Source organism: Camelina sativa, chromosome 1 (genome assembly GCF_000633955.1).
Source record: "Camelina sativa cultivar DH55 chromosome 1, Cs, whole genome shotgun sequence".
NCBI classification, from domain to species: Eukaryota; Viridiplantae; Streptophyta; class Magnoliopsida; order Brassicales; family Brassicaceae; genus Camelina; species Camelina sativa.
The window spans coordinates 3133335-3157334 of NC_025685.1; the positions used below are offsets into that span (position 1 = coordinate 3133335).

A 24000-nucleotide genomic window follows, 5' to 3' on the forward strand; every position below is an offset into this window, starting at 1 on the left:
CGATGCTCTATCTTTGGTAACTCCTCAGAAACAGCCTTGATCAATCCCTGTGATAAAAGCATAAGTCAAGTTAAATAAGAGAAGCCAAAATAAAAGCATAAGTCAAGTTAAATAAGAGAAGCCAAAATAAAAAAGCATAAGTCAAGTTAACTTGCCTTTTGCCTATCGGACATAAGGATGAATCCATCACCATCGTTTAACCCAAAGTCTTCTTTCATCAACTTAGCAAACCATAGCCAATTGTCATAGTTCTCAACCTTGACAACTCCCCATGCTATTGGATATATACCATTGTTTGCATCCCTGCCTAAAGCTACCAATAGCTGACCCTTAATCTTATTCTTCAAAAAGCAACCATCAATTCCTATGATCGGCCTACAAGTCGCCATCCATGTTCTTCTAATGTTGTCAAAACAAACATAGAACCTGTTGAACATGTCCTTCCCTTCATCGTCCGTAATACACTCGACCTCTACATGTGAATTCGGGTTTGATGCCATAATCTCAGCTGCATAATCTCTTAATCTATGGAACTGCTCATCATACTCCCTCTCAATCCAATTTCTAGCATTCTTCCTAGCAGCTTGACACTGAGGCCTAATGATACTAATCTTCCAATCTCTCATTACGATTTCCTCAATCTTCCTAGGCATGAAGTACTCGGGATCATCTTTAATCTTATCAACAAACAACCTAGCTATATGAGGCACTGTTAACATCTCACACTCTCCATTTGGGATACAGCTATGCTTATCAACAAATTTATTGATCTTCCATACCCTATCATTTGACAGAATCGACGCATAAACCTTCCACTCACATTTAGATCCATCCTCATCATTAACACCAACGCATTTGTACCCTATTTTCGCTTTATCATACATGTACTGCTTCAGATTTCTCCCGGTTTTGAGAACATAATCGAGAACTGCCTCCTTGAATGCAACTCCATTAAAAAACGCCTGCTTATAGAACAACTCCCCATTCCCACGCCTCATATTCGTACGAGCTCTTGCTGGTCCGTCTTCATCATCGTCTTCACTCTCTGGGTACACATCGTGGCGGATTGGAGGTTCGTCGCTAAAATCCTCAACTAGCTGTTCGATGTGAAATTCGTCTCGATCTTCACCTTCTTCGTCGTAATCACCGCCGGGATATCTCTCAACTAACGACATCGTCTCTCAACTCGAAAGAACTCGAAATCGCAGTTTTTAGGGTTCTTCAAGTTTTGGGGACTTTTTCGATTTAGGGTTTTGTTGAGAGAAATTTGGGGATTTTCTCGATTTAGGGTTTTGTCGGGTAAAATCATGTTTAATCTGGTCAATTTTGGTTTAGGCTATTCGTTAGACGGTTAAGCAAATAGTAAACCGTCACATAACCAGGTCTAGGTGTAAATAGATATAGAACTTTTTTTTCATGGGGATATAGGTGTAGAACTTTTAATTTGGGGAGACATAGAGATTGGTCATAGTTTACATAGCTATATAGATTGTGTCTCAAGTTCGGGCTCCATCCAGCGAGATATGATAGATCTTGGGGGGAAATAGCTCGTTTTCCCGAGTTATGAACACAAAATGTGTCCGGCCGTTTGAAATCTACAGAAAAAGTGATTAAAAAAAAATTTATGTATAAATTATCCATATAGATTTCTTATACAAGTTTGTTTTTAGTTGTATGGAATTCCCATGCATATATTACTAGAAAAATATCCATATAGAACCTGAAAATGTTATGTGTAAGTAAGAGTCAAATAACAATATATAACTCTGAATACAAATTGCGTCCCCCTTTGAATACAACTCAAAATATGGACCGATCCGATATAATGACCTTATAAAATTTCGATTCTCCCCGAAAAAACTTTGACAATATTACATAAGTTAATCATGGATCTATTATTATGTTTTTCCTGCACTTTCCAATGCCCTTAGGCTTTGGATATAATCTCTGATTAAGATACCAATCTACATTTTACTTTTATCATCGTAATCTCGATGTGCAGCTCGTTGTAACCAAGGAGCAATAAACACTCGACCTTGTTATGGTACTTAGGGTTTATAATATTCCAGACAACTGGAAAGTCGGAAAGTATGCTCATCCGCAGTATTAGAGGCAATCCAGCTCTCGAGTGAAGCATATCATCCATCTCTCTTCCTGCCCCATACATAGCTTGGTTCTTTGTTCCTATGTATAGCTGAAACGTTGTCGACTCATCGCTCAGCGCATATAATTTAGGTCCCTTTAAAAACAAAAAAACAAAAAACAAAAAGAGATGCATGTAACTTAAGTTGACATTGAATAAATATATATATCTCTAAATTCATATATATATATAAGACTTACTTGCGCCTTTGCAAAGTTGAGTGGGCCAAAGAATAATTTGATAGATGGAGGATGAATGTGAAGGCCAAAGACATTAGACTTGTTATCTACTATGAGCTTGATAGAGCAATTGCAAGTGAGGAACTTAGTCGACGCTCCATGTGAATCCACACCTTCTTCTAACATGAACTGATTAAACCTTTCAATCTGTAAAAATACATACATTTTAGGTAGAGTATGCAAGCCAAAACTCAAGGTCATAAACAAAAATCCATCCATTAACAAAATTTGATACTAGCTTAGTACGTAGCTTATTAGGAGAAGATGCATATTACTCGAAAAGAAATGTTAGGATGAGGAGGCTGAGTAGCAATGTAGAAGACAAGCAATGCCACTCCTAAGCTAAACAAAAACCTCCAACCTATTTGCAAAACGATCCACCAACCCGAATTGGAGCTCCGCAATGGCACCAACATCTTCTCATCGTCCTCATACAAGAATTTGTTTTCAGAATTTCTCAAGACATCCGAGTGCCTCGGGAATTCATTGACGCCGGATAAGACCAATGGCGCTGAGTCAGAACGAGTCGACGATTGGAATTCGGATTCGGGGTCATTAATAACCGTTGAAGGTCTTTGGACGAAGTAGTTTGGGTAGAGGTCCTCTCTTTTCTCCATTCTATAAACTTGCCTGAGTATTTTTTTTTTTCCTTTTTGTTTTGTTTGGTTTTGGGATGTGATGAGAGAAATTATATATGATTTCATATATTACGAGAGAGAGATGAATTACATGATTGGTGTCGACTTCTGAAATGATTTATTGATGTGGAGTAAATTAAGCATTATAATAGCTAGCGTTCAATTATTAATTTCATGGTGGAGAAAATTATAATTACACAAGTCATGATGTGGGTTTGTTGTTCTTGTAATCCAATTCCCTTCACGCTTAAGTTTAGATAGGTAATGGCCACTTAACCAATCATTCAACCTAGGTAGCTCTATATTTATTTATTCCAAACCATATTTATTTTCCTAACTTTATCTTACTAATTACTTTCCTTTATATATTTAGTTTGGCTTCGAAATTCATTTATTTTTGTCCAATAATTGAAACGATTTGTAGAACCTCGGAGGCTCGGAAAGCTTTCATAAGCAAAATATTAATCCTCTTTTTGTGATGCTTTTGTGGCCGTTTCATAAGTGCTCTCTCAACACGAGGGAAAAAGACATTGTAGATGGTGTATGTTTCTTAACGGCTAGGTTCAGTAGCATTAAAAAAGGAATCAAACCGAATTAACTTTTCTTAACCGAAATTTAATTTTAGACCAAATTTGATATTATTATAAATAGAAATCAAATCTGCTACAACCGGAACGAACCGACTAAAAGGTTAATTTTTATTAACTTTTGTCCATCACCACCGAACAAACCCAAACCTGAACCGAATAAAAAGATTTCCAACAAACCAAACCGAAGAAATCGGTTTCTCATTCAAATTTCTTCCCGACGAAACCAACAAACCCAAAAGGCCAAAACCTAGCCGAACCAAAAAAAAAAAAACTGAATAATCAGGCCTTAAAAGTTTTCTTTCTGCAGGCTTTCACATTGGCCCATAAACTCAATTCTATACGGAGACCTTAAGGTCCATCCATACTAGAACTCAACAGTATTCGCAAACGATTTTTCCTTCAATTATGGCGAACATTAAATTTAAGGGTTTTAGTCAAAACATCATTTTGTTATATCTGTTTCTTTAAGTATACGTTTTGAGTGTTTTTTCTCACATTTTTTTTTTGTTTTTGTAACGTAATTATTCCATTTTTGATTTATTCATATTTCACACCAATCGAAGTTAATAGAAGGTAAACGGAGATGAATATGCTCTATGACTCTATGTACTCAGTTGCATTGCTTACAATTTCTTAAGCAATATATTTATAGATTGTTTTTTTGGTCGGATTAACTTTAGTTTTAGGTAGAGAGAGGATGATAATTAAGATAATGCTTTCTTATTACGAAACCGTGTTTTACACATCAAACTCAGATTTGTACAACAAAGAATTTGGAAAGAAAGAGAAAACTATACAAATGAACCAACTAATCACCTCACTGGCTGTGTGGGCCATTATTTTAAGTACTTCCTCAGCAAATAAAATCTCAATGAACCTTTCTATTCACATTTCATGTACTAATGGAACCATGCATGGTGATTGGTTCCTCCACCTATAGATATAAACTATGCATATCTCTCTCGTTTCCATGAACAATATTATTGTGAATAATAGACATATGCTGGGAAAATAAAGGGACAAGAAGAGAATAGACCACTTCTGTTTAAAAGAAGTTTTTTTGCCAAAAATAAAATAAAAATGAGACTCTAATAGAATAGAGTGGATCAACTTCATGTTCGTGCTCCGGGGTAGGGGAGAGTACGTAGCTCCAGTATCCGGTCGCGTGAAGATGTATTATGTATGTATATTAATGGTAAGGTTGACAACTGAGTGATGAAAAAACAAGTATATAAGAATGAATGAGGAGTGAGGAATGAGGAAGAGAGAGAGATATTGTCAATCGACTTGGAAATCAAGGAAGGGAAAAGAAGAGTTGTTATCAATGAGACCATCTAAATCCCAATCTCCGATTTTAGGGTTTTCTATTTCCCATGAACCATTCTCCATCTCCAACATATTCCCTACCTTGAAGCTTTCTGAGTGACAAAGATTTTTGCTATTGAAGCAAGGATCAAGGACTTGTAAGTTTAGGTTGTTGCTTGTACTACAAGCAATGCCATTGGTACTCTCCGGGGGAAGAAACCAATCACCTTCTACTGATACTCTCTTGCTAGTTGGATCAAGAATTGTGCTTCCATAATCTCCTAAACCATTAACGTTGAACACATTCCCTGTGTTTACCATTTGGTGATATCGGTTGTCCGGCACTGATATCATCAAGGGATCATCAATCTGGTTTAAGCCCACACTATTAACCATTGGTGCAAAATTAAATGAGGAAGAAGAGTCCATACTCATGGTGTTCCCCACAATCATCATGTTTTCATCATGATGATATCCCTCCATCATTGACGTTGAGTTGCCTCCCATGTCCACATGTTGTTGATCTCTTGGGTCCAAGGAATTACTATTACTATTGTTAGGTGATGATCCTGGTGAAGTATTGTTGTTGTTGTTGTTCTTAAGCCTCTTCTTCAATGTCGAGTTCCAAAAGTTTTTGATCTCGTTGTCTGTCCTACCTGGAAGCCGAGTAGCTATTTGAGACCACCTAATGATAAAATGTAAAAAGTTAATTATGCACAAAAATCATTTTAGTACCAAATCGTTTCAAATCTGATGAGACTCATTGTATATATAGAGTTACCTGTTACCAAGAATGGAATGCAAATGGAAGATGAGATCCTCTTCTTGAGGAGAAAAAGAGCCGCGTTTAAGATCAGGCCTCAAGTAATTGATCCAGCGAAGGCGACAACTTTTGCCACAACGTAAAAGACCAGCATTTCTAGCGATGTCACTCCAACATCCTTGTCCATTGGTCAACATGTATCTTATTAGTTTCTCGTCTTCATCAGGCGACCAAAGTCCTTTTCTTAGCTTCGGTTTGTTGGTATTACCACCACATGCATGATTTGGCTTGCCCTTGTCTCTGATCGTAGTGATGTCCGGTTTCCTCATCATCATTTTGGACTGGTGGAGCCTTTTTGAAGAAGCTTATACAGAGAGAGATAGAGAGATTTGGAATTTGGAGACTGTAAGAAGCAAAGAAAGATGGAGAGAGGATGATATGATTTGTGGGGATTGCTTTGGAATGATATGAATATGCGTAATGGATATGACAAAGAGAGAGACAGAGAGAGAAAGAGAGAAAGAGAGAGATAAAAAGTAGTGTTTGTTGGGATTGATGGGTAGAGTAGAGAGAGTCTATAATAGAGAGAGACATAGAGGAGAAGAAATGGGGATGTGAAGAAGAAGCAAGAGGTGGGTCGTCTTTTTTCTTTTTCTATGTTACAAAATGTAATAAAATAAAAGAAATGATCTTCGTTAAAAACATGATGATAGACTTGTGAGTGAAGAAAAATGTATCGAAAAAGACTGGTTTAGAGTCAAAGACAAGAACAAGACCAACCTCTTTACCCTTTCCCTTACTCTCTCTCTCTCACAGCCCCGCACCACACACGTGTGTTTGAAGTATCAAAGTATGCAAATTAAATACATTAGTTTTTCGTTTACGAGTGTTTTTTTTCATAACTAATCTCGTTTTTCTTAAAAAAATATTATTTCTTTCTAAACGACAACTAATAACCCAATTTTCACTATCAAAAAGTCATATATTGTACTATACTCTTGCAAGGAGGCTTATTTTGAAGTAACTTCCATTTTACGACACAATCAACCGAATCTAAATAAAGAATTCGGATTTTGGATCCTTTGACAGAAACATAGAACACTATAGAAATTCAGAAATTAAAAGATCGATGAGTCATAAAAATCACAGCATCAAAAGCCTAACACTAACACAATCTAATCCAAACTTAAGAATACGTGCAAGATATATATATATAATCACCGCTTTATTTTTTAATTCATTTACACATAAATTTTTATGTTATATCAAAAACTCCAAGCTAGAAAGTATATAAACCAATCCCAAAACGAGCACAATTAATTACGAATTACCAAAAATAAAAGCATCATCATCAGAAAAATTGCGAAATGAAAACAATGTGCATGCAATAAACGTTTGTAAATAATACATGGCTTATTACTCAACAGCTGATAAAGAATCCATAATAGTAAGTATAGTGACCGATAATAGCAAGTAATGATGGGAGCACGGATCATACTCCTTAATGAATGAATACTAAATCAATGTAATCATCATACATCACGTAGGGAGGCTAACTAAATTCGATTCTCTAATATAACCCTTTTATCTCTTTTTACAAATCACGGTGTTGGACGAAGTCTACCATGAAATTACGTTATGAGTTTTCTAACAAACGAATTCCTTTTATAACAAGAAGATCACAGATCAAAATCTAGACTAAATTTTAGAAATTACAATAGCGAAACCCGAATCTATAAAATCAGGGACTATTCGATTCTTCGACTTGAACGAAGGGTAGGAAAGTAGGAAACCATCGGCTTCAAAACCCTTTGGGCCTATAAACTCTCATTGGGCTCATTGTTACTATTGGACTTTTCTTTAATTGTACGTGTATTTTTTTCATCAATACATTTATGAGTTTCTTTAACTTGGTCTATCTTTTTCTTCAGAAGAATATTTCTAAATTCTTTCAAGCATTCCCACTATGCTTCATATAGATTATATCACAAATATTAGATGGGTTTTGTTCTTGAGCTTAATAACACTCGTTGACCAGCAACAAAATGTGGGTTCTTTGAAATGAGCATATATTAACCTTATGCTCTTCACGTCCCCACGTACGAACTCCTTCTTTCCCTTATAAAACAACATTATTATTGGTAAAGCCAAGAGACATAATTTGTTTTTGAGAGGTAAACATGGCTTCCCAGAATCAATACACAGCAATGGCTGTTTTCGCCACGGTGACGCTCTCCTCTGTCTTTACCGCCTCCGCACAGTATGATTCAGAGTCACAAACTGGAGCCTCTTGTTTTCCAGGAATGTCTTTCATCATGATCATTTCATCTTTCATCCTTTCTGGATTTGCCATTCTCAGATGGTAGATACTTTTTATATGTTCATCTGCTTTTACCCTTATGTTTTTTGGTTGTATCAAATCTCAATAATGGGAAAACATCATCTCTGTTTCTACCCTTTTTGCTTTATCAAATACACCCAACAGATGTTTTACTGCATAGAAAGAAAGAAACTCAGAAATTTTATTATCTCAAAAAATCTTTAACATGGATTGTTCTGAAAGCATTATTTACATTATTTGTTGGGTATATTCACACTTATTTACATAATTGTCTAGTAGACAATTTACCTATCTAATTATTATTACATTGAGTTTCTTCTCTGTCCTCCTGATATCTCTATGTAACTATTATCCTCTCTGAGCATGTCTTCATATCTGTAATAAGAAGATAGATTGAATCAGCCTACAAGGACAATTTTAGTAAGATAAATGGAAACAACAAAGATTTGCTTCACCTTATTTAAGAGGATTGTCAAAACTCAGAATTAACATGAGTTTGATTAGAAAATAACTTGTCATCACCACTTTGTGTTCTGTGTTGGACAAGAAAGAAAGTTAGTCATATTAGAGAACCAATAAGCAGACTTTTCATGGATTTCAAGTTTTCATCAACACATGAAAGAACATCTATCTCTGATAATAGCTATGGAACTTACTTTCGATTATCCCGGAAAGAGTATTTTAGAAAATCTGCAGGCCACCAAGTAACTCCGATAGCCTGATGATGATAGTAACACAGTATTAAAATCAGAGAAAAAGTAAGGGGCAATATCAAATGAAGTCTAAAGTTGATCATACTGGGACAAGACCTGATATTGTCTCCTTCTTGAGTACCAAGATGCCGTAAAACAACTTCTTCCAAGTGACCGTCAGAATATGCATGCTATATACCAAGCCCAAAAATTGATATGACTAAATCATTCGTCTGAAGCTTTGGTAAAAGTACATCATTTATATATACCTTGTAGAAACAACTTGCTCCAAATGGACAGCTTCCATTTCCAAAGTTGAAATGCTTACAGTCGATAGATCTGCAAGATTGGAATAGAACACAATGAAGAATCTACTAAGCATATCAAGTTAGCAGACAGCACAAAAATCAAGTCTTCGCAGTTAGTAAACTATATACCTCAGTTTTGCCTTGTATATATCGATAATTTCCTTTTTCTCTTCAGGAGTAGAGTACCAGACAACACTAGGTACAACAAAGTAAGAGAGTTTGCGACATATAGGACATGCTCTCAGCGTACTGTTCACATCCATTCCTGAAACAGGAGCACTGCTACGCCAATTACGAATGCACTGTATACAAAACGGATGATCACACTCGGTCAAAAGCCCAAACTTCCTTTCCCCTGGAGTGGCCTTTGACAAGACACGATCCAAACACACGCTACACTCGATATCTTGGCTACGTTTCAAAGCCTCGATGTGCTTTTGCTTCTTCACGCATTCTTTAGTGTGCTCTTCTCGTTCTTCAGGTCTAAAAGGATGCAAACACTTCTTGCCACAAGTAGCGCAGAGGTCTCCATGCATATGAGGACACTGGTTACCTCGCGGGCAATCACCAGCAGCAGCAAATGAGCAGATTGGGTAATCTCTTGGATTGATACAATAGACGTTAGAGGATTTTTCATCGCCTTGTTGTTGTTGCAGATTCCTCCTAGAGGGAGTGGTGGATGATAAAGAGCGATCAAGAGACTCAGAATCAGAGGTAAGAGGCGGTCTAGGAAGATTGGAAGAAGCTCTGACATGATCATATCTACATCTACTCCCGTAATAGCATATCCCTTTTTGGTAGAATGTGCAAACCTAATTTTACATATATAACCAAACAAGTTCAACAAATTTTTGAGACTCATGAATCAAAATTCAAAACCCGCATTAAAGAAGAAAGAAAGAAACAATCTTGAGAAGAGATTATATTACATTATTCGGAGGATCCTTGGAGTCATGAGAAAATTCACAATTTTCCCCTTTTAAGCACGAGCCATGGACAAAGAACTTGCACAGTATCCTAAAATAAAACAAGAAGGGTAAAGAAATCAAATTGAACCCTCCACAGAAACCAAACCAGCTTCGAAAAGCATCGACCTTTACACCAATAAGATAACCCAAAAGCAACACAAAATTGAAGAGGTAGAGTTAGGATGAATCGAGAAGTTTACCTGTCGGAGGACATTTGGGGATTGTGCGGAGAGAAAGAAAGAGGAAAAAATAAAGATTCAAAAGGCGGAAGAATGAGAAGGAAGAGAGAGCTTTATGTTTGAGTTTTGTACGGTTTTCAATTGTTGAGGACACAGAGGAGGAGAATGAGAGAGTTGCATCATTACATTAACCCCCAAAAGTTTTTGAGATAGAGCGCGCTTCCACCACCTCTCTCTCTCTTTCATTTACTAAAATATCCTTTTCTCATTTCTTTCTTTTTTGGAAATTTTAAATAAGGGTTAATAGCTCTTTTTGAGGGTGTGATTGGTTCGTTTATGGGATATGGATCAGTGAGATGTGAATCTTGTGATATACTATCACATTGTATGTAAGAGCTTTCTTTTCAAGCTACGCTTCTTTCGGAATGAAAATCAAACAAGTTTTAAAACACAGTCGTTTGTTTACACATAGAACAACATTGATGATTCAACAAGTATCTTACTGTTACAGTCTAACACGAGACTACTACATACATCATAATAATACAACACACGAGACAAGATCGTCGTCGTCTCTCTCTCTCTCTCTTGCCTCTTATATGTACATAATATTATTACACACAACAAATCAAGCAGATTCTCTTCCACACACACTCACACTCTCACTCACTCACACACCAAATCCTCCAATTCGAAATTCACAAACCCTGTGGTACTTAAAACTTACCCGACCAGTTTTAAATGCTGTATCTCAATCGTCACACAAACTCCACCCTCACGAGAAGCTTCACAGATTTGTACTTCTCCCCTTTCCGGTTATGTAAAGGAAATGCTCTTATTCCTTCCTGTATCTCCCAAACAGGCAAGCATGTCTGTCCTCCAAAATCATCTTTCTCTGACATGTCATACTCATGCACTTCTAATCGCAGCAGAGCCAGCTCTGGAACGGTTAATGGGAACTCAAATACCTCATCCCAAGCTGGGATCCAGTTATCCTCCAATGTCTTCGTCTTCTTCATTATTGTATCCCCTGGAACTCCAGCTATACCAACCTGACAATGTATGTATCAAAGCTCAAATTATATTGCAATCAAAAAGACAAGGAACAATCCTATCTCAAAACATTGACGTGAGGTTTAAGGAAATCGAATTTACCCTTGTATAGAAGTCAGGCGGTGAATATTGGTCGAAGTGTGTGTGGCGGAAATCAAAGTACCAGCCCTCTCCCATGTATACAGTTACCTAAGGATAATAAAACCATTAACTTAACCGATTTTGTATTGGCAAAGGAGAGACCATACAGAGAATCAGATATCTCACCCTAAGTGTTGTTTTTACAGGTAGAGTAGCTTTTGGGTCAAAGATGTCATTATCCGAACCACCTTTCAGCAGAATATCTGGTTTCTTGATGTAGCCGCATCCGCCATTGGCTCTAAACATTCCTTGCATTAGCCACAATGATCTTCCATATCCCTGTGTACATGAAAAAAGGGATTAAGGTTGATGTCTTGTAAAGTGAAGCTTCTCCAAAATAACGAAAAGTTTTACTATTGTGTAAAAAGAAGTTGATACCTGCATATTGAAAGCCACCATTTGAGCACCGTGGCTCCAGGCAACCAATGGGTTGTAGTTTGATGAAGTAACTCTAGTTCCTTTTGGGTAAATCCTCAGCAAATTTTGTTGAGTAAACCTGCGCACACCATGATTAACAGGATTCATAAGAACTACAACTATTACTTTGAAAAATCAAAAACATAATATGACTATCATTTATGGGATTACCTCACAATCTGTTTTGCATATTTTTCAGCTGCCTTTTCAAGTTGTTCCTCGCTCAAACTAAGGCGTCTTACCTTGTCAGGATCTACCTTTAAACACTCAGTAATCCCACCTTTTGGTTTCCCAGCATGGATTGCAATCAAATGTTTATACTGAGGTGGTGCATTCTTCTTAGACTTATCTTCATCATCATCATCATCGTCTTCATCCTCGTCATCATCATTTCCATCTAAGTCATCCTGCACCAAAAAAGAAACTAACATCTTTTGAATATGAACAGCAACAGAACTGAAATGAAGATGATTTGTCTTGATAGACACCTTGGCATCACTTTTGTTCCTATCAATAAAGCTCGGAACTTCTCTCCCCCAAGCTTCTTCATCACCCAAGGATTTACCTTTCTGCACCACTTCCTCATCTTTACCTTCCTTGTACTCTTTTGGGGGTTTGGTTGAGATGATGATCCGTCTTTTTAAAGAGTTTGGCGATGGGAACTTCTTCAAAGATTCTCCCACAGGAGGAGTAAACAGAATTTCCCCAAATATCTCAGTAACCATCTATCAAACAACACATCTCAGTATTAATGTAATCATCAATCAAAGCGGAAAAACATAAAAAATCTCAAAACAGAAAAAAAATGCAGAAAGAGGTTACCTCAGCAACTTTAGCCTGAAGTTCTGGAGTAAGATGATCTTCAAGAGTTACAACAACAGGAAAGTCGGATACATCAAAGGCATGTGCTCTGATAGCTTTTAGACATTTGATCAACCCCACAGGTGCAGTGAGAGTCCTGTTTCAAAATAGTTCAGTAAGCAAAAAAAAAACGACAAGCATAAAGCACCTAACCTTGAATTCATTCGATTGAGTTCTAGGAGAATATCAAACCTTCCGTGAAGAACATCAATATCATCTTTGTTGGAGTTAGGCCATATATCCAATTCAATCACTCTCACACCTTTCTTCAATGCATCGATGATAGGCACCTCACTGCAGTCACTGCTAAGCTGGTTGCCAGTTAAATATGAATTATGACCAGTGAATATGAAATAATGCGATATAGGAGCATCCATGTCTTGATGCACCTAAACAAAAAGGTCAAACAACAAATTCATTAGAGATAAGTCTAGAATCAAACAAAAAAAAAAATGAAAGCTAGCAGCTTAATTAAGTCACACAATAATAACATATGATGTATAGCCGGAATTGTAAAAAGTTCAATAATTGTATCATGGATTCTTGAGTCAAGAGTTCTTAAAAGAGTAACTGTCACATTCCTATTATGTTGCATTCTGAACTTTATTTTTACAGTAACTAGTAGACATAAAAAGAAAAACCATTATATCGCTTTAAACTCTTGTAGCCGACACATATAAAGCAAAAAAAAAAGAAGTTAATGGCTTCGAACTATTGAAATCAGTCTCTACGAAACACCCAACAAGACTAGTATTCCAAAATATCACTATCTCAGACCATATCCTCGGCTATCAAACAAGAAGAACGAAAATTCCCAATCCAAAATCTGAGTTACTGTCATATCAATCAAATCATAGTTGACTTAAAAAAAAAATCCTGAACTAAAAAAATCGAAACAAGAGAATGAGAAAAAAAGAAAGAAAACTACCTCATGAAGAGCAAGAGGAGGGTTGTTTTCACCAAAAAGGTACTTGAAGAAAGCATCAAGGTGAAGACCATTACGATGAAGGAGAGATGCAGAATTGATGATTGACTGTGCATCTTCCCTGGTAGCTTTGTCTTGCTTCTGAACATCAATCAGAAACCTGTGGAGGTGATCAACGGTCATAACCCCATTCTCAGAGTACTTTTCGAAAATGGTCTTGATCTCACGGGGTGCCTCAGATGCAGTGTAACGAAACCTCCGGCGAAAGCAGAAACACACTCTGTACGTTTGCTTCGACATGAGGTTTGTTTAACAAGAGAGACGGATCTTTGGGTTAATGATTGGGGAAGGAAGGAAGGAAGGGAAGTAGGGTTTGTTTGTGTGTGAGAAAAAGAATTTTTGAAATCAGACCCAAAAAAAAAAAAAAACGAAACCAGAATCGTTTTATTTTTTGCGTGTCGCTTCTGCCAAAACAAGATTAGATTTTTCTAGTGAATCTCCTCCATGTAAATGTAAAACTAATAAATCGATCTTGTTGAACCTTGTCGGAAGTGATCTTCTTCAATCTCTCTCTCTCTCTAGTCGCTGTCATTACGAATATCCCCTCTGGCAAATTCTATCCGTTTGGGTTTTTTTTGTTGGGCCTTTTTGATATAAGATAGCCCATTAGTCGAATTTGGTTTTTAGGGTTTTTGTTGTTGTTTAAAGGAGCAATAAGAGCGTAACCTACAAAATCTTTCCTATCATCTCCTCCGCCGCTCCTCCTTTCTTGTAAAAAACCTAAACACTACTAGTCCGAGGAACGAAGAAGGGTACAGCTTCCGGGAATCCAGCATGAGAGCCAAGGTTAGTTATGGGGTTCTGATTTTTATGGATTTTGATTTAGTGCTGAGAAATCGAAGTAGTGTGTAGGATCTTTAATGGTCTTTTGTGTGTTTGGTTGTTACAGTGGAAGAAGAAGCGTATGAGGAGATTAAAGAGGAAGAGACGAAAGATGAGACAGCGATCTAAGTAGTAGATTCGGGTGTTTGTTTCGTGTCTTTTCTTCTTTTTGTGAACCAACTCTTCTTGTGGGAGTTTTGTTGGTTTTGCTATTTGAATGTTTTGTTGGACCAAATCGAATCTATGTTTTTGTATTAGAATTATGTTTCATTACATGGAATGATCCACATGAGTTCCTGAATCTCCGTTATTTTCTTCAATCTGCTTAGGTTAACTGTCTGCTTAGGATGAGATTTATCGTGGTGAATGTCGAACATTTGATATTAGAAACGATACGTGAAGTCGTTATAGATACATAATAGGGAAGCTTAATTGCAGTATGTTATCCAAGAATTCTTTATAGTACAGTCTCTAAACGACGTAGGTGAACGTGGGGTTTATCGAATCCTGTTTTCCAAAACGTCTAGTACGTGTGGGAATATGTTTTACTTAGGCATTGCATTTCTTAGTTTCATGTCGTTAAGGTTTCTATTGACAAAGTAAAATATGGATTGCCTCTGTATATCATTATCTGTCGAGGAAAATGAGATTCAATCAAAGTAAAATATCAACATGATTGTGAATAGGGCAAAAGTTGTTATACTTGCGCAACCAAAAAAGATGACAGAAACTCTTATTTATTATTTTTATTTCTATTTTATTTCTTTTGGCACAAAAATTGCGATCGTGTGTGCATAGACGCATTGTCACAATGAAAATGTACTAACAAGTCCATTCAATTATCTCATATTAACTACAAACAACAAAGGTGCAACTCTCAATCGGTTCAAGGAATCGAAAATCAAATGGAAAGAAATGGAGAAAGAACGTACAACTACAAACTCATACGAGCCACTCTCCTCCCAAGATAAATGCCAATGGCTTTCAACAACACAAAAAAAAATGACTCATCTAACCACCACAGAATATTACAACGAAATTGGGTTATTATCCACATTATTCCCAGACAAAATTCTGGTCAGATATTGTCTAAGACGAACACCTCCCTAGAAAATTGGGCCGACTATGCGTTTCTGATAACTCTCTCCAAATGCGGATATTAAAACATAAGTTCTTAGTAACCTCCCATCGGTGGCATTCCATATGCTGGCATGGGCGGCATTCCTGGCATACCACCCATTGTTGGTGGCGGACCATACCCACCACCACCTCCCATTCCTGGCATCGGTGGTGCAGGTAAAGCAAGTGGCAATAGCTGGGCGTACATGTTCTGTTTAACAAAAAAAACCAAAACTCTTTTAAACTGTAATCTTCAGAGAGAACGATTCTGAGTGATACCGAGTGTAGCTGTGTGGTTATTACCTGTTGGGACATGACCTCCTTCTCTTCCTGCTCTTTGGCCTTCACTTCTTTTTGTGCCTCTATCTTGTCCTTTATTAGCTCATCCACTTTGCCAGAGTATTCTCGGATAAACTACAAAGAAAAAAGGACCGGATCAAAAAAATTCATCACAGTGTTCAAATAATGGTTCCATCTCATCGAATAGAGAATCAAAAGAGTGTATTTGAGGGTCAGCATAGATCACCTGGAGGAGATACGGGAAGACAAAGTCCATCATATTGTTGATCCAGGCAAGTTCTAGAGCCACATCTGGTCGGATTAAGTCATAACATACAAAGAGACATGTGGCAAAGCATTCCTTTTTGCCCTGTATAATCAAGCATANTGGGACATGACCTCCTTCTCTTCCTGCTCTTTGGCCTTAACTTCTTTTTGTGCCTCTATCTTGTCCTTTATTAGCTCATCCACTTTGCCAGAGTATTCTCGGATAAACTACAAAGAAAAAAAGGACACGATTAAAAGAATTCATCATAGCGTTCAAATAATGGTTCCATCTCATCCAATAGAGAACTAAAAGAGTGTATTTGAGGGTAAGATAGATCACCTGGAGGAGATACGGGAAGGCAAAGTCCATCATATTGTTGATCCAGGCAAGTTCTAGAGCCACATCTGGTCGGATTAAGTCATAACATACAAAGAGACATGTGGCAAAGCATTCCTTTTTGCCCTGTATAATCAAGCACATCATAAAAAAAGGATATTATTTACCGATTATCTTTCCGTTCTACTTGGCAAAATAAATGGCTAGCGGTAGCATCTCTAAATGCTTAACCATCATCATACCTGTTCAATGAAATACACCAGTAGTTGTTCTGCAAGTTCATGTTCGCCGGATTGTGAAGCAGTTTCCATACAGTCTTTGTACATGTTGTCTTTCTTTGATAAAGCAATTGATTGCTTCCATCTACCCGCTTTTTTGTAGATATATGCAGCCACACGTCTCATTTCAACAAGCTCGTGCTTCTCGATCTGTTCGCATCATTCACAGGAAGATTATATTATCGCTCAGGCCATCGCTAATTATATTTATAAAGAGAGAAGATATTAAAGGTGTAGCAGGTTTTAAACTCTACCTTCTGAGCAAGGCCAATCTGGTCAAAGCTGTCATGTAAATCAATAGACTCCCGCAACCTATCATAGTCTTCTTCTTCCACGTATATCTCATTCAGAGCCTCATTAACAGCAGAGACATTGTTGCTCTGAACTGCAATCATGTATGGCTTGATAAGTTTTAAGTGACCAGCCTGAGATAAGAAGAAACTGACTGTTAAGTAATGCTTAATTGTTTTTGGAGAAAAAAACAAAAGTTATCGGTCAGCTTCTAACCTTCCGCATTATATCAACAACACGAGTGTGGTCTAGCCGCAACGCAAGCACGTTGAGAAGATCGTTGATTATATCAGGATGCTCTTGCAAGTAGAAGTGCACAGCCTTGTAGTACAATTCAACATTTGCTACCTTGGCAACAATGTCTTTAAACTGCATGTGCTCCCAAGCTTCAGGAGAATGGTTCATGACAGTGGTCGCAGCATTATCAAACTCATCATATTGAATGTACAGATATGTAAGTTCCTGCCAGTGCTGTTGCTCATCACAGGCCCGTATAAGCTTGGGAATATTGAGGCGAGTTGAAAATAACTTGATGTGTTCCATAAGTTTCTCATAGCGATATCTAGCATAGAGTACACCCAACTCGGTAAAGATACCCATGTGGGCACGTTCCAGCCCAAGTCCACTCTCCATAAGCGAGATTAATTCATTGAAGCACCCTCTGTTCTGGTAGTACTCGCTGACTTCTTCCAAGTCATCCACCTTAATAAACCAAAAGACCGAGTTATAAATGAGATTCATTGGGGTATATCATGGAACTTGGTATCATACACGATTGAAATCTAAAACTCATAACATGGAACTTTTGTATTAACTAAAGTCAGGTATTTATTCACCTGAATGATAATGTTAAGACCACAGATTTGGGCCAACCGGAACTCCTCTGCATCAACGCAAGCAAAGCAGACTTCCTTCCATGTCTTTGCACTGTTTGCTTTCCTTGCAGCGTCAACAGCACCTTGGAACTGTTGCAACTTCACAAGTGTGACAGCTAACTTACCCCAGTTTGATATGAACGCATAGATTATTTTTGCAGCCTCATAGAGAGCTTCATCATACAGGCGATCACCAACATTTTGTAGATTAGCAACGTTTGGCATCAGAATGAATTCTTCAATCTCACCTAACCTATCGATCTTTGCATATGCATAGATGAGCTCACTGTCAACCTTGGGTTCCTTCACCTTCTGTCTAACCATCAGAAGGTATTTGACCAAGTCATCATAGACATCAGTATCTTCAGAGACACGAATGACCTCCAAGAAATGAGTGGCATCATCAGCGCGGATAAAGGACTCAATTGCATCACTGACGAGTCCTTCCCTGAGTTGCGCCTTAGCTACTTGGCTCCAAACAGAATCTTCTTCGACCCGGAAAGCAAACTCAACTGCACGCTCAATGCTTTTGACGTTATCCAGCAATACATTGACAGCCTGAACATTTAAGTTAAACTTCTTGAAGATAGCAAATGCTTCCTCATACAATTGGGCTTCAACTGCGACTTCTCCAACAGCAGGTCCATCAAAGTTGTCCAGCCTATTAATGTAATCCATAACTCTAGATGGATCTGCCTTAATAGCAGTCAATATAAGCAGATTTTGCAGATTAAAATTCCCACTGAAGGCAGAATTTTGAAGAACGATCTTTTCAAGAAGCTCAATAAGCTCGTGTGGCAAATCAGCAGTCATGAATGCTTTAACAGCTGCAGAAACTTGCTCCGGGCTCTTGCTTTCAGGTAAAGCAGTAGAAACAACTTGGTCAATAAGTTGTCGTCTATACTCATTGTTTTCTTCGAGAACCTTATCCCAGAGATCACCATCCATCCTCTCCACTACATACCTACAATTGGAAACTCGAGTATTAATAATCTACAGAGACACCAGTATTTGAAAAGTAAGAATTTTCATAAATAATGATAAAATACCTGGCTTGTAACTTGAACAAAGAGTTTTTGTTAGTGACATTGATGAGTTCCTCATCACATTGTCCTCTTCTGTATGCCACAACCGCCAAGGTAGGATCACGTTTCTCACAATATTTACCCACAACCTTAGAGTCGTAGTAAGGGTTGGTGGTCAGGAAATGCTCAGGGTTGTTGTTACTGTCTATGATAATTTTACCCAAGGCATTATGGACATGCACGTCTTGGCTTCCCTCACTAACTAGATGCTCCAAGAACTGAGTGAGGAGACGAAGTCGATTTCTGAAAAAGCAGAAACATATTAGAGTTTCCTAAACAAACAGATGTATGAACGGACACCAGAATGACCAAAAGGATTCACCTCTTCTCGCATTCCTCCACAAGTGGTTCAACAGGAAGCAACGAGCGAACAGAAAGAATAAGGCCTTTTATAAAATCTTCAGGGCATTCATCATCAAGCAACTGTCCCACAACTAAGGGAGCATTCGCAGGGTTCACCTTTACACGGAATCAGACATATAAATATTTTATTTAAAAACTGAGCTCCAACGCATAAAAATAGTGCCAAGAAACGTTATACCTTTTGTACGTAACCTTCAATGTAACGAAGCATGTTGTTTGTGTAGAGGTAATGAGTAAGATCAGGCACAAAGCCGAAACGGTCGCAGACATTTATCAAAGGTCGTGCATCAGGCAGCTTAGCTTCCATCAAAAAGTTTTTCGTCTTTTCAGCATCATAGAAGTTAGATTCTCTAGTTACACGCTCAACCTCCTTTATTTGACCAGTCTTAGCAGCAGCTTCAATGTACTTGAAGTGAATCTCCGGATCCTCACTAAACACAGAGAGAAAATATTGTCAACATGAGCATATAAATACAAGAATCATGCTTGTTTACAGGAACGAGACCAGATTTTATATAAATCACCTCATACTCAAATATGAACCTAGGAAAAAGTATAGCCCTTCGTATGACTTGAACTGCTCAAAGAGCTTAATACATGCATCAACACCTAGTTGCTCACAGTACTCCTTGCAAGCCTGCAATTGCATGGACTCGTTAGTGTCAGAATAAAAAATAAGATTCATCATATCATACAGAATCACACACCACTTGCCTGAACGATTATCTGCAGATTGCCTCTCAGGTTGACCAGCAACAGATCCTTCATGCACTCCATAGCCCAATCGCTAGAAAGAGTGCCAAAAAACTCAACAAGAGCCTGCATATTAAGCAGAGTATTATGCAACAACTTGACCATCTAGGAGTTTAGCAACCAAAATATATTTCAGAGGCACTACCTGTGGCTCGATAGCATGTGTGTTCACAATTACACGTTTTATATCAGGTAACTCTGAGTAATGCTGCACAAATCAAAAGGAAAAGAAGTTAAAATATGAAAAGATAATACATCTATTTTGGCCTTGAAAAAAAGGTGAAAAACGAGCACCAACCTTCAAGGATTGGATATAAAGCCCAGCCTTTTCACAAAGTTGGGCAACACGAGGCCGGTCATAGTGGCTGAACATTCCATTTGCTAATATCGCATCAGCCACATTAGGAAAGGTTACCAAATTGATCTCCAGAACCTGTGTTGACAAATGATTTAAGGAAAGAAGGTGAATCAAGAAAAGACGGAAAGATACAAAATGGCAACAATTTTCAACCTTAGTTTGCAGAAACGCATGCTCAGGTAAATTTGGCTTCAGCACATCCAGAAGGAAAGCAGTTGCTTCTCGGATCAGATTTCTCTGAAAAAACAGATATATTAGCACACGTTGCATCTACTGTATACAGTTCTGTATACAGGAGCATAACAAGTAATATTAGTGCATACAATACTTGTTCACCTACCTGAAGAAAAAGATCAGTGATGGTGTTGTAGTCAACTGGACAACCTCCTTCCATTTGAGACATCATTAATGCAAAATTTACCGCTCCCTGCAAATACCAATTAAAAGACTATTAATACTAATACATGCAAATCTTTTTTCATTCTATATAACGTCAGGTCAAAATTATTTAATGTTACCCAACAAATATCCAGTAAACTACGACCTTTCATAGTTTAATATGTTGAAAGTATCAAGAGTGCACCACACTAACCTGAGGATCTGTACGGAGTATGGTTTGCAGAAGAAACAGGTAATCAGGTGTGTACCCAACCTGAAGTCACAACATGAAACAATGGTACTTCATGAGCACAATAAACTTCAGGCTAACCATAGCAGAAGAGGCTAAACTACAGATCTTGTTGCTTACCTGCTTTGAGTAAATCAGTATTTTGTCAAACTCCCGTCTTTCTGCAAAAGCTGCTACAACTTTTGGAGTCGCCCGAGCTTTGATGTATATTTTCAGAGCAAGATCATTATCCACAGTCTGGAATAAGAAGGTATCGTTACAATAGGAGATATATAACACAATTTAAAGGAAAGATTCTCCATTTCAATATTACCTTGACAAGGTCTCCAAGTTCTTCACTGCATTCTAGCTTATCCTCTGCCAACCAGTTTTCCAGGAGGTTCTTTTTGTTTTGGTTCACAACAAGCCGAGATAGTTCCAGCGACTCATATGAATTGAGCTTCCCTCTAGTCAAAAGAGTCCCAAAATATTGTAACAGTGGAGGAGTTTGTCCAGCTTGTACAGGAACACTCTGCAAAATTATTAGTGCGACGTTGTCATTTCGAGTTAATATTACCTACATTTAATAATAAATATAAATGTTCACACATAGGTGCGTAGATATGGAACTGATACCTGAAATTTGGCCACTGTATCAGGTGTCCTTAGAATTCCTTGAGGAGATTCAGCAGCAAGCTCAGCAGCCTCCTTGTACTTTGTTTGAGCGAACAACTCTTGGAACCGCTGGACAACCTACAACATCCAAACTGAATATGAGAAATTTCACATTACCAAATGACATTCTTTTTCTTCAGCCTGCTATTTTTCAAGTAATCACCAAGACAACAGATCCATATAAAAATACGCATACCAGATTTTCTGCACCTGGGAGGTTCCCTCGTTTAGCAAGATTGACAGCAAGTTCCAAATTGTTCAACTGCGATACAAAATTATAGATTTCTTAGCATGGCATGATGATATGGGTAGCTTGTAATGGGAAAACAGCATAAAAGATTAACATACTTGACCACTAATAAAAGGTATAATGGTAGCCTCGTTTACTGTAGCCAAAAGAACTTGTCCTCGCCTATTAATGGCATAGAAACCCCCAACTGAGGAAGCTTCAGAAGTCAAGAAAATTGGGTCGGGACTAATCCGATTTCTGTAGATAGCAGAAGCAGTCTCTAGATCGTATACAAACAACAGGCCAAGCTTGGTGATAACATATATCAAGTTAAATTTGTGAGAGACCTGTCAGGAAAAGGAGAAATTAGTGCCAAGAAATTTTCACTAACAACTTACAAATATAACTGATATCAAGCAACAACAAACCTGCATGGCAACAGGAAAATCATCAGCAAAATCAGGGGGAAAAAAGAGATCAGCTTGCTTTTTTGTAAATGATGGTTTTCCTGGAAAATAAACGCCAACCTTTAAAGATCAGATGAACGCCAAATAAAAATGTTACAAAATACACTAAATAACTGGGAAAATATAGTTTTGTGTAGAGGAAGCTAACCGGGTTGGGCACCAAGTTCAATGACATGCAACTTTGATGTTATCTGCCCAGCATTAAAACTCTTGCTTGCAAAGGATATAAGAATAGAAGGATTCTCATTCCCAGGGACCTAATATTAATAATGTTGCAAGTCAAACTACAGTTCAAGATTAGACAACAGAACGAACTCGCCAAAAAAAACAAGTAGTTACCTTAAACTGCGCAAATGACGCAGCATGTGCCTCAAGGGCCTGGCTCCGCTGTTGATCCACGGAGAAAAGCTGCATATTTCCTTTTACTAATTGTTGTCTCTACAGAATATGATAATAAAGACAAGATCAGTCAGGAATTTGCAACATGACTGTAATTTTGATGTCCTTATTTAACCTAATATATGGCACAGTAAACCTACCTCAGGAGAGCCAGGAGCAATTCCAATTAAAACCAACCACTTCTCATTAGGAGAGCACTTATAGTTTATAATTTGATTGTTGGCCAAATTTGCCGTTCTATCAAACATCTTAACTGGCTCAGTATCACCTAGAAAACATCGAAACAAAATTAGTAACAGAAACACATGATATGAAAATTTTAACAGTATGCTGAAAGATAGACAACCTTCAATTGACCAATGATAAACGGAAGTCTGTGTGACCAGCCCCAACATCTTTGGTGTAATCCATTTCCAAAAGACAACCTGTAAAAACATGAAAGATAAATATTCAAAAAGAAAAAATTGACGGGAAAATGAGAGTACATGAAGTGCAACAGCAAAGATAGTGGGTTACAATATCTTTGCATCAACACTCACCTGCTCAGGCATCTGATGCGATTTCAACTTTGCTTTTGCTTCGATGTTAAATATCTGTAGATGATCCTGAGTAGTTCCTGGAACTTGAGCTGTAGAAAAATTAAACAGAAAAGTGAACGACAAAGTAAGGAAGAAAAAAGTAATATCCAATATACGGAAACATCCAACAAACAAGATTTCTATTCTAATCATGTGGTTTTAAGATACGATCCAATATGAAGGCATGAATACAAAGTTGAGAGCAAGGAAAATTAACAGATAACCGAAATAGATAACATATGTCGCTAACAAGACGAAGAAGCAATGTTGGCTCTAAGTAACACTTGAAAGGCAAACTCGAATGGGTGTCATGACTATAATCACGGAACAGCGATTTTTTCAATAGAAGGAAACAATTAAAATACCTTTTAAGGCAAGGATCCTCGAGTTTGGATTCATAAGAGCAGAATCTGCAGTAATAGGCCTTCTTAAAGGCTGCATCGGCATATTCATATCTATGATTACAACACTGTTTTGTGGTGCCGTCTCTCGTACACAGATATACTTGTCGGACTCCATAGTAACATTGGTAAACGTGATGAATTGCTGATTGATCCCGACGCTCGGAAGCTGCAAATCAAAAAAAAAAAAAAAA

General features: G+C 37.6%; 6 protein-coding genes and 1 long non-coding RNA gene across 9 annotated transcripts in view; 1 reads left to right on the forward strand and 6 right to left on the reverse strand.

Moving 5' to 3' along the window:
• LOC104703845 overlaps positions 1-1175 on the reverse strand; it is a 2490-nt gene extending 1315 nt beyond the window's left edge. Inside the window, exon 1 of the mRNA XM_010419934.1 lies at positions 156-1175. Coding sequence (XP_010418236.1) covers positions 156-1175 — 1020 coding nt within the window. The remainder of the gene's footprint in view (positions 1-155) is intronic.
• Positions 1748-3115, reverse strand: LOC104742201. Its single transcript, XM_010463205.2, has 3 exons — positions 2658-3115; positions 2344-2529; positions 1748-2239 (listed from the first exon to the last, which is right to left on the reverse strand). Exons 1-3 carry the CDS (start codon positions 3084-3086, stop codon positions 1952-1954), a joined length of 903 nt encoding a protein of 300 aa, XP_010461507.1. The 5' UTR covers positions 3087-3115; the 3' UTR covers positions 1748-1951.
• LOC104742285 (myb-related protein 330-like) lies at positions 4315-6244 on the reverse strand. Its single transcript, XM_010463311.1, has 2 exons — positions 5697-6244; positions 4315-5600 (listed from the first exon to the last, which is right to left on the reverse strand). The coding sequence occupies exons 1-2, from the start codon at positions 6011-6013 to the stop codon at positions 4889-4891; spliced, it is 1029 nt and encodes a 342-aa protein (XP_010461613.1). The 5' UTR covers positions 6014-6244; the 3' UTR covers positions 4315-4888.
• On the reverse strand, positions 8177-10394 carry LOC104742373 (E3 ubiquitin-protein ligase makorin-like). The gene is made up of 8 exons (XM_010463407.2): positions 10188-10394; positions 9949-10036; positions 9149-9831; positions 8981-9050; positions 8829-8902; positions 8676-8737; positions 8475-8552; positions 8177-8394 (listed from the first exon to the last, which is right to left on the reverse strand). Exons 1-6 carry the CDS (start codon positions 10199-10201, stop codon positions 8701-8703), a joined length of 966 nt encoding a protein of 321 aa, XP_010461709.1. The 5' UTR covers positions 10202-10394; the 3' UTR covers positions 8177-8394; positions 8475-8552; positions 8676-8700.
• LOC104742470 (phosphoinositide phospholipase C 2) lies at positions 10612-13964 on the reverse strand. The gene is made up of 9 exons (XM_010463510.2): positions 13567-13964; positions 12831-13027; positions 12600-12735; positions 12266-12502; positions 11949-12184; positions 11739-11856; positions 11487-11639; positions 11322-11408; positions 10612-11218 (listed from the first exon to the last, which is right to left on the reverse strand). Exons 1-9 carry the CDS (start codon positions 13861-13863, stop codon positions 10925-10927), a joined length of 1755 nt encoding a protein of 584 aa, XP_010461812.1. The 5' UTR covers positions 13864-13964; the 3' UTR covers positions 10612-10924.
• Positions 14183-14746, forward strand: LOC104742564. The gene is made up of 2 exons (XR_760555.1): positions 14183-14409; positions 14513-14746. It is a non-coding gene; the product is annotated as an uncharacterized LOC104742564 (long non-coding RNA).
• The window catches only part of LOC104742627 (clathrin heavy chain 2), a 9687-nt gene continuing 944 nt past the window's right edge, over positions 15258-24000 (reverse strand). The window contains exons 2-30 of one of the 3 annotated variants that reach the window (XM_010463822.1): positions 23771-23975; positions 23367-23455; positions 23174-23252; positions 22968-23095; positions 22768-22866; positions 22577-22685; positions 22390-22469; positions 22081-22308; positions 21929-21994; positions 21694-21810; positions 21392-21589; positions 21199-21315; positions 21043-21102; positions 20791-20877; positions 20604-20687; positions 20391-20525; positions 20238-20300; positions 20054-20158; positions 19864-19976; positions 19518-19770; positions 19299-19435; positions 18941-19219; positions 17853-18855; positions 17233-17718; positions 16980-17150; positions 16690-16875; positions 16451-16573; positions 15868-15978; positions 15258-15775 (exon numbers count right to left, since the gene is read on the reverse strand). In XM_010463822.1, coding sequence (XP_010462124.1) covers positions 15620-15775; positions 15868-15978; positions 16451-16573; positions 16690-16875; positions 16980-17150; positions 17233-17718; positions 17853-18855; positions 18941-19219; positions 19299-19435; positions 19518-19770; positions 19864-19976; positions 20054-20158; positions 20238-20300; positions 20391-20525; positions 20604-20687; positions 20791-20877; positions 21043-21102; positions 21199-21315; positions 21392-21589; positions 21694-21810; positions 21929-21994; positions 22081-22308; positions 22390-22469; positions 22577-22685; positions 22768-22866; positions 22968-23095; positions 23174-23252; positions 23367-23455; positions 23771-23975 — 5067 coding nt within the window. In that variant the 3' untranslated portion in view covers positions 15258-15619. Of the gene's footprint in view, positions 15781-15867; positions 15979-16232; positions 16339-16450; positions 16574-16689; positions 16876-16979; positions 17151-17232; positions 17719-17852; positions 18856-18940; positions 19220-19298; positions 19436-19517; positions 19771-19863; positions 19977-20053; positions 20159-20237; positions 20301-20390; positions 20688-20790; positions 20878-21042; positions 21103-21198; positions 21316-21391; positions 21590-21693; positions 21811-21928; positions 21995-22080; positions 22309-22389; positions 22470-22576; positions 22686-22767; positions 22867-22967; positions 23096-23173; positions 23253-23366; positions 23456-23770; positions 23976-24000 lie in introns of all 3 variants that reach the window. The other 2 variants (XM_010463751.1, XM_010463678.1) reach the window with 2 other exon arrangements.

Excerpts from the sequence above, each read along its gene's own strand:
- LOC104742285 (XM_010463311.1), bottom strand. The coding sequence starts at position 6,013 with ATGATGATGAGGAAACCGGACATCACTACGATCAGAGACAAGGGCAAG. Across the intron at positions 5,601-5,696 it reads CATTCCATTCTTGGTAACAG|GTGGTCTCAAATAGCTACTC; the intron begins GTAACTCTATAT and ends TTTTATCATTAG.
- LOC104742470 (XM_010463510.2), bottom strand. The coding sequence starts at position 13,863 with ATGTCGAAGCAAACGTACAGAGTGTGTTTCTGCTTTCGCCGGAGGTTT. Across the intron at positions 12,736-12,830 it reads ATTGATGTTCTTCACGGAAG|GACTCTCACTGCACCTGTGG; the intron begins GTTTGATATTCT and ends ATTTTGAAACAG. Across the intron at positions 11,409-11,486 it reads CTGTAAAAACAACACTTAGG|GTAACTGTATACATGGGAGA; the intron begins GTGAGATATCTG and ends TATTATCCTTAG.
- LOC104742201 (XM_010463205.2), bottom strand. The coding sequence starts at position 3,086 with ATGAAATCATATATAATTTCTCTCATCACATCCCAAAACCAAACAAAA. Across the intron at positions 2,530-2,657 it reads ATCCTAACATTTCTTTTCGA|ATTGAAAGGTTTAATCAGTT; the intron begins GTAATATGCATC and ends GTATTTTTACAG. Across the intron at positions 2,240-2,343 it reads TCAACTTTGCAAAGGCGCAA|GGACCTAAATTATATGCGCT; the intron begins GTAAGTCTTATA and ends TTGTTTTTAAAG.
- LOC104742373 (XM_010463407.2), bottom strand. Across the intron at positions 9,832-9,948 it reads CCAAGGATCCTCCGAATAAT|GTTTGCACATTCTACCAAAA; the intron begins GTAATATAATCT and ends ATGTAAAATTAG. Across the intron at positions 8,903-8,980 it reads GAGCAAGTTGTTTCTACAAG|CATGCATATTCTGACGGTCA; the intron begins GTATATATAAAT and ends CTTGGTATATAG.